We start from the raw sequence: 15,204 nt of genomic DNA, 5'->3' as shown, positions 1-15,204 counted from the left end.
ACTTGCTCAAGATTGCACGTTGGGAAGGGGCAAAGTCAATGCTTGGATGACCTGGGGTGGCTGTCCTGTGTGTGTTCCCGAGTACTGACGCCTCCGACCTTCAGCTCAGCAGGGCAGCACGGATGCTCCAAGTGCTGTGGTCATGTGCCCGCCCAGCTTGGGGCCTGTGAGTCCAGCTCATGGATTAAATGCTATATTGGGATGGCAAAAGGGTGTTGGGTGGGGCATGGAAGGAGACCCACTGATCTGGTAATCCACTTCCACCACAGACTGGATGCAGGACCCCTAGGAAAGTTCTATTTCTGGTTTCAGTCTTGTTTTCATCAAATGGTATATGACTCTTTGCCCTGCCTCAGCCTAAAACCCTTGGGAGGATCAAAGGCGATCACAGGAGATGATATTAGACAGTCTGTAGCATGACCCCAGGCCCTGGTGGAAGGTAAGGGAGGTTGAGAGGAGAGAGCTGGTCATGCCTTAGCGGGGGCACATAACCTCAGTTCTTTTCTTTACCAAGCAAGATATACACACTCTTTAACGTTGAGTTTGAAATTCTTCTCCTCCAGGAAGAAATTCTTCTCCTCCTCCTCCTTCCTCAACCTACCCACCACCCGCAGTCTGGGTCAGAGACTTCCCTATCTTCTGGACCTGCTCACACTGTGCAGTCACTGTTTCCCTCCACTAGACTGTCTGAGAAGGGGCCACATCTGGGTCCCAGACACCCTGCACGGTGTCTGCCCAGAGTGGGTGTCATGGGAGGGTGGGGTAGGGTGGGTAATGGGGAGGAACAGAGTCCTGACTCCATCTCTGTAACACCTCCCCCACCACCAATCTCATTCCTACCTTCCACGCTCTGGCTCCCCTTGCCTGTTCCCTCTTTCTCCTTCTCCTCACAGAGTGGAGAAGGAATGGGAGGCCCTTTGCCTAAGTCAAGACCTCCCTGTGGGTCTCACTGGTCCCACCAGCATAAGGTGAACATTAAGAGGCCTTTGCTCTCCATCAGGCCCGGTGCAGGGTACTGGCATAAAGCAAGAAATCAGAATCAGTTCCTCAATTTATGGGGCTTCCCTGATGGCTCAGATGGTAAAGCGTTTGCCTGCAACGCGGGAGACCATGGTTCCATCCCTGGGTCGGGAAGATTCCCCTGGAGAAGGAAATGGTAACCCACTCCAGTATTCTTGCCTGGAAAATTCCATGGATGGAGAAGCCTGGTAGGCTACAGTCCATGGGGTCGCAAAGAGTCGGCTGAGCGACTTCACTTTCTTTCCTCAACAAATGACTCTAAAACCCTACCAAATGGCATCCATATTAACCACCATGAGGGGCCATTAAATCTGCCGGGCTCGCCTAGAGGAAGGATGTCTGGCAAGGCAGCAGTGAAAATGTGCAGAGCCCAGTGGAAAAGTCGGGAACCTCGCGGGCGTGCCTGCCGGGGCGCTGCGCGGCAAAGACGCAACACACACAGCACACGGGTTCTGGCGGATCACAAATCACAAGGCCTGGGTTGCCGTGGCAGCGGTGGCTGCCGTCGGCGGCCAGCTCGAGAGGCTGGCGCCGCGGAGGAGTCCCACGGCCCGAGTCCTGCGAGGACTTCGCCGCGAGGGGGCAGGCTAGCATCATGGCCACCAAGTGGTTCACCGGCGCGCCCTTCGGGGTGCAGAGCCACAGGTGGGGTGGGGTCGGAGGCGGGTGGGGGGAGCGGGAAAGAGGGCCTGTGACTGGAGGGCCTATGAAAGAGGGCTGGAGCCTGGGGACAGGGAGCGAAAAGGGGGGAGGGCTGGCAGTCAGGGGTGGCCGGGCGGGACTTTATATCCGCCTCCAGGCTCGGCGTTTCCCTGCCCAGAGTCCTTTAATTATCCTATTAAGTTGTTTAAAATCATTTCCGAAGGACCTACTATGTGCTGCTCAAAGAGACCAAGTGGCCTGGCCCATAGTAGGTCACTCAGCCCAAAAATCCTGCGTAGAATTTCAGCCCAGGTGTCTTTCTTCATTCATATGTATGATATGTATGTTGGGTATCAGTTCAGTTCAGTTCGGTGGCTCAGTCATGTCCGACTCTTTGCGACCCCATGGACTGCAGCACACCAGGCTTCCCTGTCCATCAACAACTCCTGGAGCTTACTCAAACTCATGTCCATGGAGTCACTGATGCCATCCAACCATCTCATCCTCTGTTGTCTTCTTCTCCTCCTGCCTTCAGTCTTCCCCAGCATCAGGGTTTTTTCCAATGAGTCAGTTCTTCACATCAGGTGGCCAAAGTATTGGAGTTTCAGCTTCAGCATCAGTCCTTCCAATGAATATTCAGGACTGATTTCCTTTAGGATGGACTGGTTGGATCTTCTTGCAGTCCAAGGGACTCTCAAGAGTCTTCTCCAACACCCCAGTTCAAAAGCATCAATTCTTTGGTGCTCAGCTTTTTTTATAGTCCAACGCTCACATCCATACATGACCACTGGAAAAACCATAGCTTTGACTACATGGACCTCTGTTGGCAAAGTAATATCTCTGCTTATTAATATGCTGTCTAGGTTGGTCATAACTTTTCTTCCAAGGAGCAAGCGTATTTTAATTTCATGGCTGCAATCACCATCTGCAGTGATTTTGGAGCACCAAAAAATAAATAAATAAAGTCAGCCACTGTTTCCACTGTTTCCCCATCTATTTGCCATGAAGTGATGGGACCGGATGCCATAATCTTAGTTTTCTGAATGTTGAGTTTTAAGCCAACTTTTTCACTCTCCTCTTTCACTTTCATCAAGAGGCTCTTTAGTTCTTCTTCACTTTCTGCCATAAGGGTGGTGTCATCTGCATATCTGAGGTTATTGATATTTCTCCTGGCAGTCTTGATTCCAGCTTGTGCTTCTTCCAGCCCAGTGTTTCTCATGATGTACTCTGCATATAAGTTAAATAAGCAGGGTGACAGTATACAGCCTTGATGTACTCCTTTCCCTATTTGGAACCAGTCTGTTGTTCCATGTTGAGTTCTAACTGTTGCTTCTTGACCTGCATACAGATTTCTCAGGAGCATCTTGGTGTGTGTGTGTGTGTGTGTATATATATATATATCTTGGGTATACCATGTATATATATATATCTTGGGTATACCATATATATATCTCTTGGGTATACCATATATATATATATATCTTGGGTATACCATATATATATATATCTTGGGTATACCATATATATATATGCGCTGTGCTGTGCTTAGTGGCTCAGTGGTGTCCAGTTCTTTGTGACCTCATGAACAGTAGCCTGCCAAGGCTTCTCTGTCCAGGGGATTTCCCAGGAAAGAATGCTGGAGTGGGTTGCCATTTTCTTTTCCAGTGGATCTTCCTGACCCAGGGATGGAACATGCATCTCCTGCGTTAGCAGGTGGATTCTTTACTACTGCAGCTATTGGGAAGCCCCATCTATATCAATGTTTATATCTATATCTCTATATAAATGTCACCTACTATGTGCCAGGGTCAGTTCTAGCATCTGGGAATGAAACAACAAAAGAGCAAAACCCTTGCTCATGAGCTTGCCTTCTTATGGGAGAGGTAGCTGGAGTGGATAATAAGCAAAAAGAAAAATATATAAAGTACTAGATAGTGATAAGGGCTATGGAAAAACAGACAGTGGGGAGGACGAGCTGGTAGGTGCTGGAGCGGGGGTGGGGTTGCACTGAGAAGGTGACTTTTGAGTGAAGGTCCTCAGCAGGGGGTAGGTGAGCAGACTAGGGTGGAGTCTAGGGAGAGGGAACAGAAATACAAAGCCTGCGAGGAGGTAGCAGCCCTGTTCATCTCATCTTTCATGGGCCAGCTCCAAAGTCACCTCCCCTGGGACACCAACTCCCTTGCCCCCTAGTCTTCCCTCATCAGGGCTGGGCGCCTTTCACTGGGTGTCTGTCCTCCCAGGTTTGATGTCTCTGCTGTTTATCCCAACCAGAAGAAGCTAAGCACCTTCACGGAAGCTCCGTACTCCAGGGTTTACTCTGTGGACGTGGTAAGTTTGCCCAGCTTGCTGACTCTCCCACATGGTCTGGGCACTGTCCCTCTGAGTCCCCCACCATGGCAGATGAGCTCAGCTGTGAAAGGGGCATGTCTCACACCCCTCGGTGCCTCAGCCCACAGCTCAGGGCTTGGCTCAGAGCTGGGCTCTCAAGGTGTTTGATAAACACAAGACTGTAGTGAAAAGAGTGTGGGTCGGAACCACAGAGACAGTGGGTTCCACTGGCAGCTCTTGCACAGACTGGCCATGGGCCGTCTCTGAAGAGCAAGGGGGCTAGCGACAGAGGATGTCAGGGTCACACCTTGAGTGCCAGGCTGGGGGCTGCAGGAGGGGCCCCACAGGCATTGCCTGTCCATTCTCAGGTCAGGGTGACAGCATGGCAAGGACTTGCTCTGCGGATGGACTGGCGGGTGCGCCTGGCCCCGCTCTGACTCCATTCTGGCTCAGTCCCACATAGGACCTGGGACCTATGGCTTTAAGGAGACCTGCTTCAGCAACAAGAAACTGAAGAAAGAGGTGGGCACAGGCTGGGCCAAGGCCCAGGAAGCCACCCGGCTGACCCAGCTGCCCCACTTCCAGTACCAGGCCATCATGAAAGAGAAGAGGCAGCAGGTGAGGCCCCTGGGGCCCCATCCCGCCCCGTCCCGGGCACCGGGTCCTCCCGTGCAGCCCTAGGGTGGCCTGCAGTGTCCTTCCATGCCCAGGTAGAGCTCCTCCTTTAAGGAACACACCATCCCCTGGGCTCCTGCCCACATAGACACGGGTGTAAAGTTCTTACCTCTTCTCTGTTCTCCTGGGGCAGAAGGAAAAGCTGGGGCCTGGCTCCTACAACTTCAAAGACTTCCTGGAAGAGCTGCAGTCAAAACCAGGCAGCACTCGTGGGCTGCTCAGCTCTGGGGAGATTCGCTTCCGAGGACTCATTGGGGTAGGTGTTCTCATATGTGGAGTGGGAGCCCTCCCACTCTCTCCTCTGGAGCATGCACCTGGCTGGGGCTGGAAGCACCCTTTCACCTATGGTCTCCTCGCCAGGCTTGGCTAGGCTCTCCTCTGAGACCCCACAGCCCCTCTGCTTCCAGCGCCACCTCTTTGAGCCCACTGGCTGTCGTAGGGTCCTATTGTCTCCCCCACCAGACCAGGAGCTCTCTGATGGCAAGAAAGGGTCTGGTTCATCTTTAAGTCACCAACACAAAGCCAGGCACACACAGTAGGCACGCAGCAAACTCATCCATCTCTATAGCCATCTATCCAGCAAATGATGATGGAGCGCCCTCTAGTGCCACATACTGTTCTAGGCCCTGGGGTTCCAGCAGTGACAATGACAAGGTCCCTGCCCTCATGGAGCTCTGGTCCTAGTGGTGGTAACAACAGTACAAAGAAGCAAATCACATATAATCTGAGCCATGAGGGAAATGAGACTGGGAGAGTTACGAGTGATGGAGGTGCCATTTATAGGGTAGTTAGGGAAGACCTGACTACCCTATAAATGGTACCTGGCACCCCACTCCAGTACTCTTGCCTGGAAAATCCCATGGACGGAGGAGCCTGGAAGGCTGCAGTCCATGGGGCTGTGAAGAGTCGGACACGACTGAGCGACTTCACTTTCACTTTTCACTTTCATGCAATGGAGAAGGAAATGGCAACCCACTCCAGCGTTCTTGCTTGGAGAATCCCAGGCACAGGGGAGCCTGGTGAGCTGCCGTCTATGGGGTCACACAGAGTCAGACACGACTGAAGTGACTTAGCAGCAGCAGCAGCAGGGAAGACCTCTGGAAGGAGGTGGCATTTGAGCCAAATCTGTAGGTGAGCAATGGAGACTCATGGAATCTGTGAGTCAGGGTGGAGGAGGCGAGAGCAGAGGGGTGAGGACCCAGACATGAGGACCTTTGACAAGGTGGAGGCCTCAGATTTGATTCCAGGTGCTGTTGGAGGACAGTGGAGAAGGGTTTGATGTTGAGGGGGTGGTTGGAGGCATTCAGATAGGAGGTGATGGTGGTGAGAGGTGGGGGTGGCAGGAGGGCTGCATGGTGTCGTGTGGGTAGGGATGGTCATCTCATGGGGGGAGGACACTGAGTGGGCACTGCCTCTATAAGGCAGCAAGGGCAAAGATGGGGTCACACCCACACTGCCAGCACTGCCCCCCTCCCCGGCCCCCATGCTGTGCTGGACACCCCATCCTCCTCCCTCCTCAGTGTGCCGTGAGCTCTCAACACGGGGGCTTTGCTCCTGCTCTTCCCCTACCAGAAATGCTGTTCCTCCTCTGGCAGCCCCTTCACCTAAGGGCTCCCTCCACCCCCCTCAGCTCTCAGCTCCGAGGTCTGACCTGATCCTGTGAGATGCCACCCTGTCCCAGGAGCCCCGATTGTGGCTGTGTTCAGTGTGTCTTTCTCCCAGAGCACAGCAGCCCCCAAGGGTGGACACATCTGCCCGGTTGATTCGTTGCAGAATTCCCTGGTCCTGGCAGCACCTGGCACATAGTAGGCACGAGGTAGGTCTTTGTGGACTAAGGGCACACCTGCCTGCTAAGTACCCATTCTCTGAAACACTCTTGATTTTTTTTTATAACCACTCCAGACCAGTCCTTGGAGGCTCAGAGAAGATAAACGTCTTGCCCCAGTGGACCAAGCAGGCAAGGAGCGGGGATGTCCAACCACAAAGGCAGGGCCTTTCCTCCACACCTTTTCACCATGAAAACTCCTATGGAGCCTAGAGGTTATTTGTTGCCCCGTTCAGGGGATGTACACATGCGTCCTCAGATGCAGAAGCTGTAACTGCCCTGTAGGGAGAGGGGCTGTCTGGAGGCATTGAAAAATGAGTCATTACCTTCAAATCTAAAGCAATAATAGCTGACACTTAACACAGCACTCGACACGTGCCAGGCACGGTTCTAGCACCTGAGTATACTAATTAATGTAGTCCTCACAACAACCTATGAAGCGGGCACTATCATCTCCACTTTACAGACAGAAAATGAGCACAGAGAGGTTAAGTGACTGCCCTCGGTCACAGAGCTACTCAGTGGCAGAGGCAGGATTGAATTCGAGGTCTCCACGCATAACCACTGCACTCGATTCACTTGCGTTGTCCCTTGACGATATGTGGAGGACAAGGTCTGATGTCAGAGCCCAGCCCTGTTGAAGGCAGAGGATTTGGGGGAATGGATCAGATGCTGGCTGTTTCCTCCTGGTCCTCAACACTGGGGCTTCTGGGAGGGCTGGCTGAGCAGGTGAAGGTCCCATGGCCTGTCCCTCCCTTCCGGCTGTCTCTCCTCCCCTCTGGTCCCCATATCTGCTGCTGTGGTAACTCACTAGGCCCTGTGGGATTTCTCTGAGCTGCCCTCCTGGGCTCAGGGCCAGACAGTGAGTTTCAAGGAGGGGGCACCGAGCAGGGGGAGCTCACATCCAAGGCCTGCTTTTCTCACTGTCATCTTGCTGTGAGTCCTGGACTGGCCTCCTCTGGCCTCTGGTCCCTGCAGTCGTAACCCCACTGCTGGGGGGACAGGCCTACAGATGCCACCTGTGCAGGCTGCTGACTTCCCCATGGGGGCCTCCTCAGTGCCAAGGTCAAAGCTCTGGGTGCCTGCTTGAGGGCCTGTGAATCCTTCCCCAGAGAGGATGGGGCTGATGAACCACACCCTGCAAAGTCAACGCCTTCTCTGCTGGCCTGGGATCTACCTCCATCGCCCTCCTAGTACACTCTGCCTTCCCTGGGCTGTGGGGACACCGGGATTCCCAGCTTTGGAATCCCTTCATCAGTTTCTCTCCTCGGCTCCTCTTTCCCAAGCCCCACCCTCCCACCACCCTCTTCTTTTTTTTTTCTCCTCCCTTGAGACAGCATCATACTTCTTTTTTATTATTTATTTTTGCCATGCACCTTCTTAAGCACCCCACATACCCCAGAATCAAGTCTGGACACCCTGCTTGGCTTTCAGGGCCATCCCACTCTCTTCTAGCGTACCTCTCCCATTGTCTCGAAGGCGCTCTTCCTGCCCCCTCTATCTGGAGGACCTGTGCCTCCCCCCTCATCTTCTGGGATCCTTCTCTTTCTTCAAGGTCCAGCTGAAAAAAATTACAAGTGACAATTTCTCCATTCCCACACACCTCTCCCCCCAGAATTAATCACTCCTGCTTGGGTCCCCAAAGGCCTGAAACAACATTCTAGCTAAAATCAGGGGCGTTTACACCAGCCCACATGTGTTACTGCACCTCTGATCCTGAAGGGTCGAAGGGAGAGGTGGCGCTTTGTTCAAAGAGTGCCAGCCCTGGGCTCTTCTTGGCCTCTGAGCTCCCTGAGCAGCTGCTCTTGCTCCTTTGTTATGACCCTCACGTCTAAGTTCTCCCCAGAGGTCATGATGCTCACTGTCTGCGAAACAGTAGAGGATCAGAAAGATCACACATGGATTTAGAAGGTAAAACCCTTGCACTGGTGCTAGCAGTAAAGAACTCACCTGCCAGCGCTGGAGATGTAAGAGGCCTGGGCTTGATGCCTGGGTCGGGAAGATCCCCTGGAGAAAGAAATGGCAGCGCACCCCAGTATTCTTGCCTTAGACAGGAAGAGTGGCAGTAACAGCACTCCCCACTCCCAGCAAGGGCAGGATAAGGCTCTTTGTGCTAGATGGGGAGACTGAGGCTAGCCATGCAGCTGGAAGGGGCAGAGCCGGGGTTTGAACCCTAGGACACTGTCTGGCTTCACCACTAGTCCCTTCTTGTCTGCACCCAGGGACTGGTAGTCTGGCGGGCTACAGTCCATGGCGTCGTACAGAGGTCAGACACGACTGCAGCGACTTAGCACGCACACGCTCCCCTTTCCAGAGGGGGGACCTTGGACACCAGGTTTCCCTCTCTGAGACTCAGTTCCCCCATCTGTTGATTGCAGTGGCACTGATTTGATCTCGTCAGGTTGCCTCTAGGGCCAAGATGTTAAGGCTTGTAAAGCACCTAATACTTGATGCCAGGACCCACCTTCCTACTTTGGGGCTTTTCTCCTGAACACACCTGGAAACCCTGGGCCCTGGAAGAAGGCAAAGAGCAGTCTTGCTCCTCTGAGGGTGAACAAATCTGATGCCGTCTGTGGCCTGACTCTCCCAGCAAAGCTCCCTGTTCTCTCTGCCTGGCCTAGTTCTGGGCTGCTTTCCAGGAGGTTCCAGGGGCTGGAGGGAGGCAGGGTGAGCCGTCATTTGTGGAGCAGCAGCGACTCCGTGTGGCTGAAAGACGCAACGCAGCAGCAAACATCCTGCTAGATCTTTACCCAAAGATGGCCGTCTCCCACCCACCCACCCACCCACCCTTCTACCCACCTACCCTGCAGGGTGGCTCTCCTCATTACACCTAGACAGGCCATACCTCTGACCCTGGCGTTGTAGCCAGGGTCATACCGACCCAGATGGTCATTCCAGCCATGACCAGTTCTCAACCTCTCTTACCTCTTTCTCCACCACTTCCCACTCCCCCAACCCCCTCTGTCAAGATAGCCACCCGACTCTGACTACCAGATGTTGGCACGTGCTATGGGCTGAGAATGTGCAGGAGGCTCTAAAGACATTATGTCCTTTCATTTTCATTACCCTAGAAGAAAGTACCACTGTCCCTGTGCTTACAATATGGACCATGAGGCTAAGGAGGATCTTTAAGTGGCATGCCCAAGATCACTCAGCTAGGAAGCAGCGGGGCCAGGATTCGAACCTGGGACTCCAGATACCTCCAGGTCACAGTACTGTTCACAGAACAGTGGAAAACCCATTCGTGTAAACGCAGGGCTACGACACCGGGGTGTGTATAATGGATGGGATTTCTGAGATCACCAAAGCAGGTGGCTGTCTGGGGATCGGGGAAGGATAGCTTCATTCTCAGGAGAGACGACATTTGAGCTGGCTTTGCAGGACTAGAATCTTCCAAGGTCAAGAAGACAGGAAGGGTGGCAGTAACGGCACAAGCAAGCAAAGGCAGGGGGTTTGGCAGAATGCGTATGTTTGGGGACCAGCAAGAACCTCACTTTAGCTGAAGTGTCAGACCTAGGAAGGGAGCTGTGAGGGATAAGTTGGACAGACGAGTGGGGCCGCAGGGAAGAATCTGAGCTTTTTTATTGCTTATTTTTTGTGGCTGTGCTGAGTCTTTGCTGTGTGCAGGCTCTCTCTGGTTGTGGTATTCAGGCCTCTCACTGCAGCGGCTTCTCTTGCTGTGGAGCACAGGCTCCGGGTGCACGGGCTTCGGTAGTTGCAGACCAAGCACTCAGTACTTGTGGTGCACAGGCTTAGTTGCTCCACAGCATGTGGGATCTTCCGGGACCAGGGATGGAACCCATGTCCCCTGCACTGGCCGGTGAATTCTCATCCACTGTGCCACCAGGGAAGTCTCGAGAATCTGAATTTCTGAACTGAAGTCCTGAGCGGTGGCAGAGGCTCGCAGGCCCGCAGCGCTGTGTGTTTCTGGAGGGCAGTTAACATGCAGGGTCTCTGACAATCCCGTTCCCCTCTGGGGGGCATCTCTCCCTCAGGTGCACACAGTAGCACAAGGAGTGGGACTAATGGCCTTTGTATCCCTCCCCCACCCCCAGAACTACTATCCAGGGCCTGGAAATTATGGGGAGAAGGGCAACCCATTCACGAAGCTGGAGGAGAGTGCCTGGAACCGGTCTCACTCCGAGGGCCTCATGTGCAGAATGGCCAACAAGCCGCCCCCCTTGGCTCATCAGGTATCCCCCTCACCTGGCCAGGCCTCACCCAGCTTCCTGTGCAGCCCTGGGTGGGAGGAGTCCCAGGGCAGATGGAGAACCTGAGGCCCCAAGAGGGTGATGTACCTGTAGGGATTGTCTTCTGTGTTCTGTTCCAGGGGAGTGGTCTGGCACCGGGCACTTACACCTTTAAAAGTGGCATCGAAGCGTGCCTGGCAAAAATCACGGGCACCCGTGGCCCCTACGACATTTTCTCTGGTGACCGAAGCAAGCCCCAGCCTTACGGACATTACTCTGTGCAGGTGTGTGCCCAGACGGGCTGTGCCTTCCCCGGCAGGAAGACCAGCCTCGCTCATCCACAGCACCTTGTGTGCCAGGCTCTGCGAAGGGGAGGTGGGGGAACAGGGGGCCCTCCCCATATCCTGCTCACTCCCCACTCCCAGCAAGGGAGGGATAAGGCTCTTTGTGCTAGATGGGGAGATTGAGGCTAGCCACGCAGCTGGAAGAGGCAGAGCCGGGATTTGGACCCCAGGACGCTGTCTGGCTTCACCACCAGTCCCTTGTCTGCACCAGCGTGAACTGCAGAGGAGGTGCAAGTGGTCACAGTGCCTGGAGGGACACAGGCCACCAGGCCTGCTGAGACCTGGATGGTGCAGCCTGGGTGTCCTGCTGTTTTGCAAACACTTCCGGCTACCGCAGACCCAGCTAAGCTGTCTGGGTTAGTGGCAGAGAACTGGAGGGCCAAGAGGAGAAACTGAGGTAGAATTTTAGCTTGGTGCAGCCATTTCCTGCACCCACCAAATCCTGTTATGTGATTCCCTAGCATCCCGGGCTTTGCTTTCATAGCAACTGGAAGAATCTGCCTACACTGCAGAAGACACGGCTTCTATCCCTGGGTTGGGAAGATCCTCTAGAGAAGGGAATGGCAACCCCCTCCAGTATTCTTGCCTGGAGAATTCAATGGACAGAGGAGCCTGGCGGGTTACAGTCACAAAGAGTTGAACACGACTAAGCAACTAACACTTTCACTTTATCTAACTCCCGTTACGCATGTAACTCATGTGTACCTTGGTCCAGGTAATTGTCTAGCTGCAGGGGAACCTCCCCCTGTGGTACTTACATTTTAATGCAAAAAGAAACACAATCACAAGTGAAAACTAGGCAGAGTGTTAGCAGGAGGTGGAGCCTACGATCAAGGCATCAGGAGCGCTAGGACATGAGGGGTGGTGGGTGGTGGTGAAATGCTGAAATAGTTTTGGCCCCGCCCTGCAACCTGGCTTCTCCCTGTGGCCTCCCAGTGCTCCTGATGACCAGCTGATAAGGTGTCCTGCACAGCATAGCAGGGTCCTTGGACCCTCCTCAGGCCCTACAGCCAATGCCCAGTCCACAGGATAAGATTCTGTGTTATCGAAAAAATAGGCATTTTCAAGAGCAGTTTTAGGTTCACAACAAAACTGAGCAGAAAGTACAGGTTCTTATACGTCCTCTGCACCCCCTACATGCACAGCCCCCTACTATCAGTAATCCACACCAGAGGGGAATATTTGTAACAGACAATGAATCTACATGGACACATTATCACCCGAAGTCCATAGCTTATGTTAGGGTTCACTCTTGGTGTTGTGTGCTCTATGGGTTTGGAAAAATGTATAAGAACATGTATCCACCATTATAGTGTCATACAGAGCAGTTTCATTGCCCTAAGAATCCTGAGTGTTCCCCCATCACACTGGTTTGTGTGTATTTGGACTATCGCTCCTGCTTAGAATAAATGTCAGTAAATGTCCACGAAACAAGTGGAAGAAGAAGTAGATGAAGGCAAGCTGGGCTGCAGGGTGTGGCACATAGGAGGGGCTGTTAGAGACCCCCACCCGCCTGCCCCGCCACCGGCTGGACCCCCTGCTTGTCTCTGTGCGGAGGCTCTGGAAACACAGACCTTGCTTTTCTTGCCATAACATATCTCTTTTATCCCCCTCTGTTTCTCAGAAAAAAAGACCCAGGGAACTGATGAATTTCCAGAGCTTCGTGGAGGAACTTAACCTGCAACACAATAAGAGGCGTGGAGTTTTTTCAAAAGTTCCTCGCAACCCGCAAACCCCTACAGAAAGAATCTACTGGACCACCCTTAGCCAGTGCCCCCGAAAACTAGTCAGTGTCCCCTCTGTGGCCTTCCTTCCCTCTTTTCTTGGAAGGGGACTCCCTATGCAGAGGCAGGGCGGGATGGAGGTGGGTATTTCAGGGGAAAGCCCAGGTTTGGGTACCAGACTCACCTAGTTCCCAATCCTGGTCTGGTACTCACTGGTCTCAATGGGTCAGTCTCTCTCACTCTCTGAGCTTTGGTTTACACACTTGTCCGTGAGAGTGACCAGGTGGCTGTGAGAATTCAATGAGGTTAGTACTAGAGCCTCTAGCAAGGAGCCTGGCAGCCGGGAAGTGCTCAGCGGGCATTTCTGCCCCTCTCTCCCCTGCAGAGAGGATGAGGGGAAATCTGGAGGTGGGCTGAGTGTAAGAAGCACACATCTGTTCCGTTCAGAGGAGTGGTGGGCTCCTCTCTGAGGGCTCAGCAGCCAGTGATCTGAGTAGCTTCTGGACTTTAGTCGACTCCCAAGCATGGTCTGCGCCCCATAGATCGCTGAGGGCTTGGGAAGGTGAGGGGGTGGAGAGGAATGAGCAAGGGTACTAACACTTCCTGAATACCTGCTCTGGGCCAGGCACCTTTCAGCCTCCTTGAGGAAGGGATTGTCTTTTACATTTCATGAAGGAAAACTGAGGCCCAGGGATCAGAAGGGATTTGCCCAGGCTCCCAGCAAAGGGGAAAAGGAGCTGGGAGTGGAGCCCAGCTCAACTAGCTCCAAAGTCTGAGTGGCTTCCGCTCCCCAGGGTGGGTTCTGGAACACCTCTCTGGACCCTGCCAGACCTGGAGGGCCCCCACCCCGGGAACCTGGAAAGAGGTGTCAGGCTGATGGGCAGGGACAGAGCGGGTAGCAGGGGTCATGAGGGCACCGCAGGGCCCCTTCACCCCTAGAGAGCTACCCTTGGGGGTAGCTGGGTGCCTCCCAGTATTCTTGGCTCCAGGCCCAGGGCTGCCAGGTAGGTGGGTCACCTGCCCTGGCCCCAGGCTGACCAGCGCCTGCCCTCTCAAGCTTCCGGCCTTCATTCCTCTCTCCTAGGCTACATCTGGTCCTGGTATGTGGCTTCCTCCAGAGAAGGAGTGCAAACGCACCAGCCAGCCTCCCTTCCTGCTGTCCTCCAAACGGATAGGCGCGAAGGCCTACCAGGTGATCACGGGAAACTGGGCGAGTAGGTCTTTGTGGGGGGCACACAGTGAGGGGCAGGGAACCCTCTCCAGGCAGCCCTGGAAACTGATGCTCCGAGGGAGTGGATCCCACCTGCTTTTCCCACCAGGTGGGTGACTAACACCTTCCCCCGCTGTCTCATTGCTCTAAGGCAGTGGTTTTTCAAACTTGGGTGGGCATTAGCATCACCTGGAGGGCTTCCTAAAATACAGATGGCTGGGCTGCAAACCAGAGCTTCTGATTCAGTAAGCCTGGAGCAGGGCCTAGGAACATGCATTTCTAATGAGTTCTCAGGCCATGCTGATAGTGCTTGTTCCAGGGACCAGCTGGAGAACCACTGTGCTAATGGACATCACCCAGAACCATCACACTCTTATTTTCCAGGGGAATGCTCCCTCCATTCTCTTTGTGTTTGTCTTGGGGCCTCAGGGATACCTGAGGGAGTTGGCCCATTTCTCGTCTCCGGTTAAGCAAGGGCCCTTCTGACCCTTCTCCCCTCCCCACCAGTGGCAGCCGCCCCGCGTGTAAGATGTCATCGTCAGCTTGTTGGTGTTCCTGTAAGACAGCCACAGTCTTGAGCTCGTGTGCCTGCCTTCTGCATTTGCTAGATGGCATTGAGTATTCTGTTTCTCATTCCTGCCCTTCACTTTCCAAGCCCGCCTTTTCCTGCGGTCTGATAACCATAAAGAAATGAGCACGAGTCCTAAATGAGTAGCTCCACGACATGTCACAAAATGGACTCATTGTGCAATGGTCCCCCAGAGGGTTGAAGAACTTTTTCAGCCCCCCAGGGCCACCCCCTCAACCTCTGTCCCCATCAGGTGGTTCCTGTCCTGACTTCCATTAGCACAGGTTAGTTTTGCCTGTTTCCAAACAGCTGGGTATTTTTTTTTTTAATCAGTCAAGATCTTTTAATAGTGCAAACTATAATTTCCTCTGAATATAAATGTATGCACATGTTTCCAATAAATTACCTATCACTTATCACAAATGGCAACAAGGACCTTAGAGCCATGTTAGAAAAATGTCTAGCGGGAATTTAACAACCTCACGTGCTCTCAAGAGAACACTGTCTCTTTCAAATTAGGGTCACAAACTCCAAAAAGACTGGGGGAGTGGGAGTGAGGAGTGGGCCAGAGTGGAAAACACAGGGGCCAGTACACAGGTGACAGACAGAAATATAGCTCTCGAGGAAACCAAAATCAGATGCATTATTACAGTTTAGGACAAGGAAAAGCCTTGGTTT

At 53.4% G+C, this 15,204-nt stretch overlaps 1 protein-coding gene and 1 long non-coding RNA gene across 4 annotated transcripts in view; one reads left to right on the top strand and one right to left on the bottom strand.

Moving 5' to 3' along the window:
• Positions 1-1,535: 1,535 nt before the first annotated feature.
• LEXM (lymphocyte expansion molecule) overlaps positions 1,536-15,204 on the top strand; it is a 31,577-nt gene continuing 17,908 nt past the window's right edge. Inside the window, exons 1-8 of the mRNA XM_025288655.3 lie at positions 1,536-1,665; positions 3,903-3,990; positions 4,444-4,608; positions 4,799-4,921; positions 10,546-10,683; positions 10,821-10,964; positions 12,649-12,810; positions 13,833-13,940. Coding sequence (XP_025144440.3) covers positions 1,616-1,665; positions 3,903-3,990; positions 4,444-4,608; positions 4,799-4,921; positions 10,546-10,683; positions 10,821-10,964; positions 12,649-12,810; positions 13,833-13,940 — 978 coding nt within the window. The 5' untranslated portion in view covers positions 1,536-1,615. The remainder of the gene's footprint in view (positions 1,666-3,902; positions 3,991-4,443; positions 4,609-4,798; positions 4,922-10,545; positions 10,684-10,820; positions 10,965-12,648; positions 12,811-13,832; positions 13,941-15,204) is intronic.
• On the bottom strand, positions 10,239-14,025 carry LOC123334117. Of its 3 annotated transcripts, none has more exons than XR_006551902.2 (4): positions 13,886-14,025; positions 12,933-13,035; positions 12,599-12,702; positions 10,239-10,417 (listed from the first exon to the last, which is right to left on the bottom strand). It is a non-coding gene; the product is annotated as an uncharacterized LOC123334117 (long non-coding RNA). The 3 variants fall into 3 exon arrangements; XR_006551903.2 differs by lacking the exon at positions 10,239-10,417 and adding an exon at positions 10,975-11,395; XR_006551901.2 differs by lacking the exon at positions 10,239-10,417 and having other exon boundaries at positions 12,182-12,702.

The sequence above is a fragment of the Bubalus bubalis genome, chromosome 6, assembly GCF_019923935.1.
Source record: "Bubalus bubalis isolate 160015118507 breed Murrah chromosome 6, NDDB_SH_1, whole genome shotgun sequence".
Lineage (NCBI taxonomy): Eukaryota > Metazoa > Chordata > Mammalia > Artiodactyla > Bovidae > Bubalus > Bubalus bubalis.
Note: the sequence above shows the minus strand (reverse complement) of the source record. Positions and strands in the feature narration are given on the sequence as shown.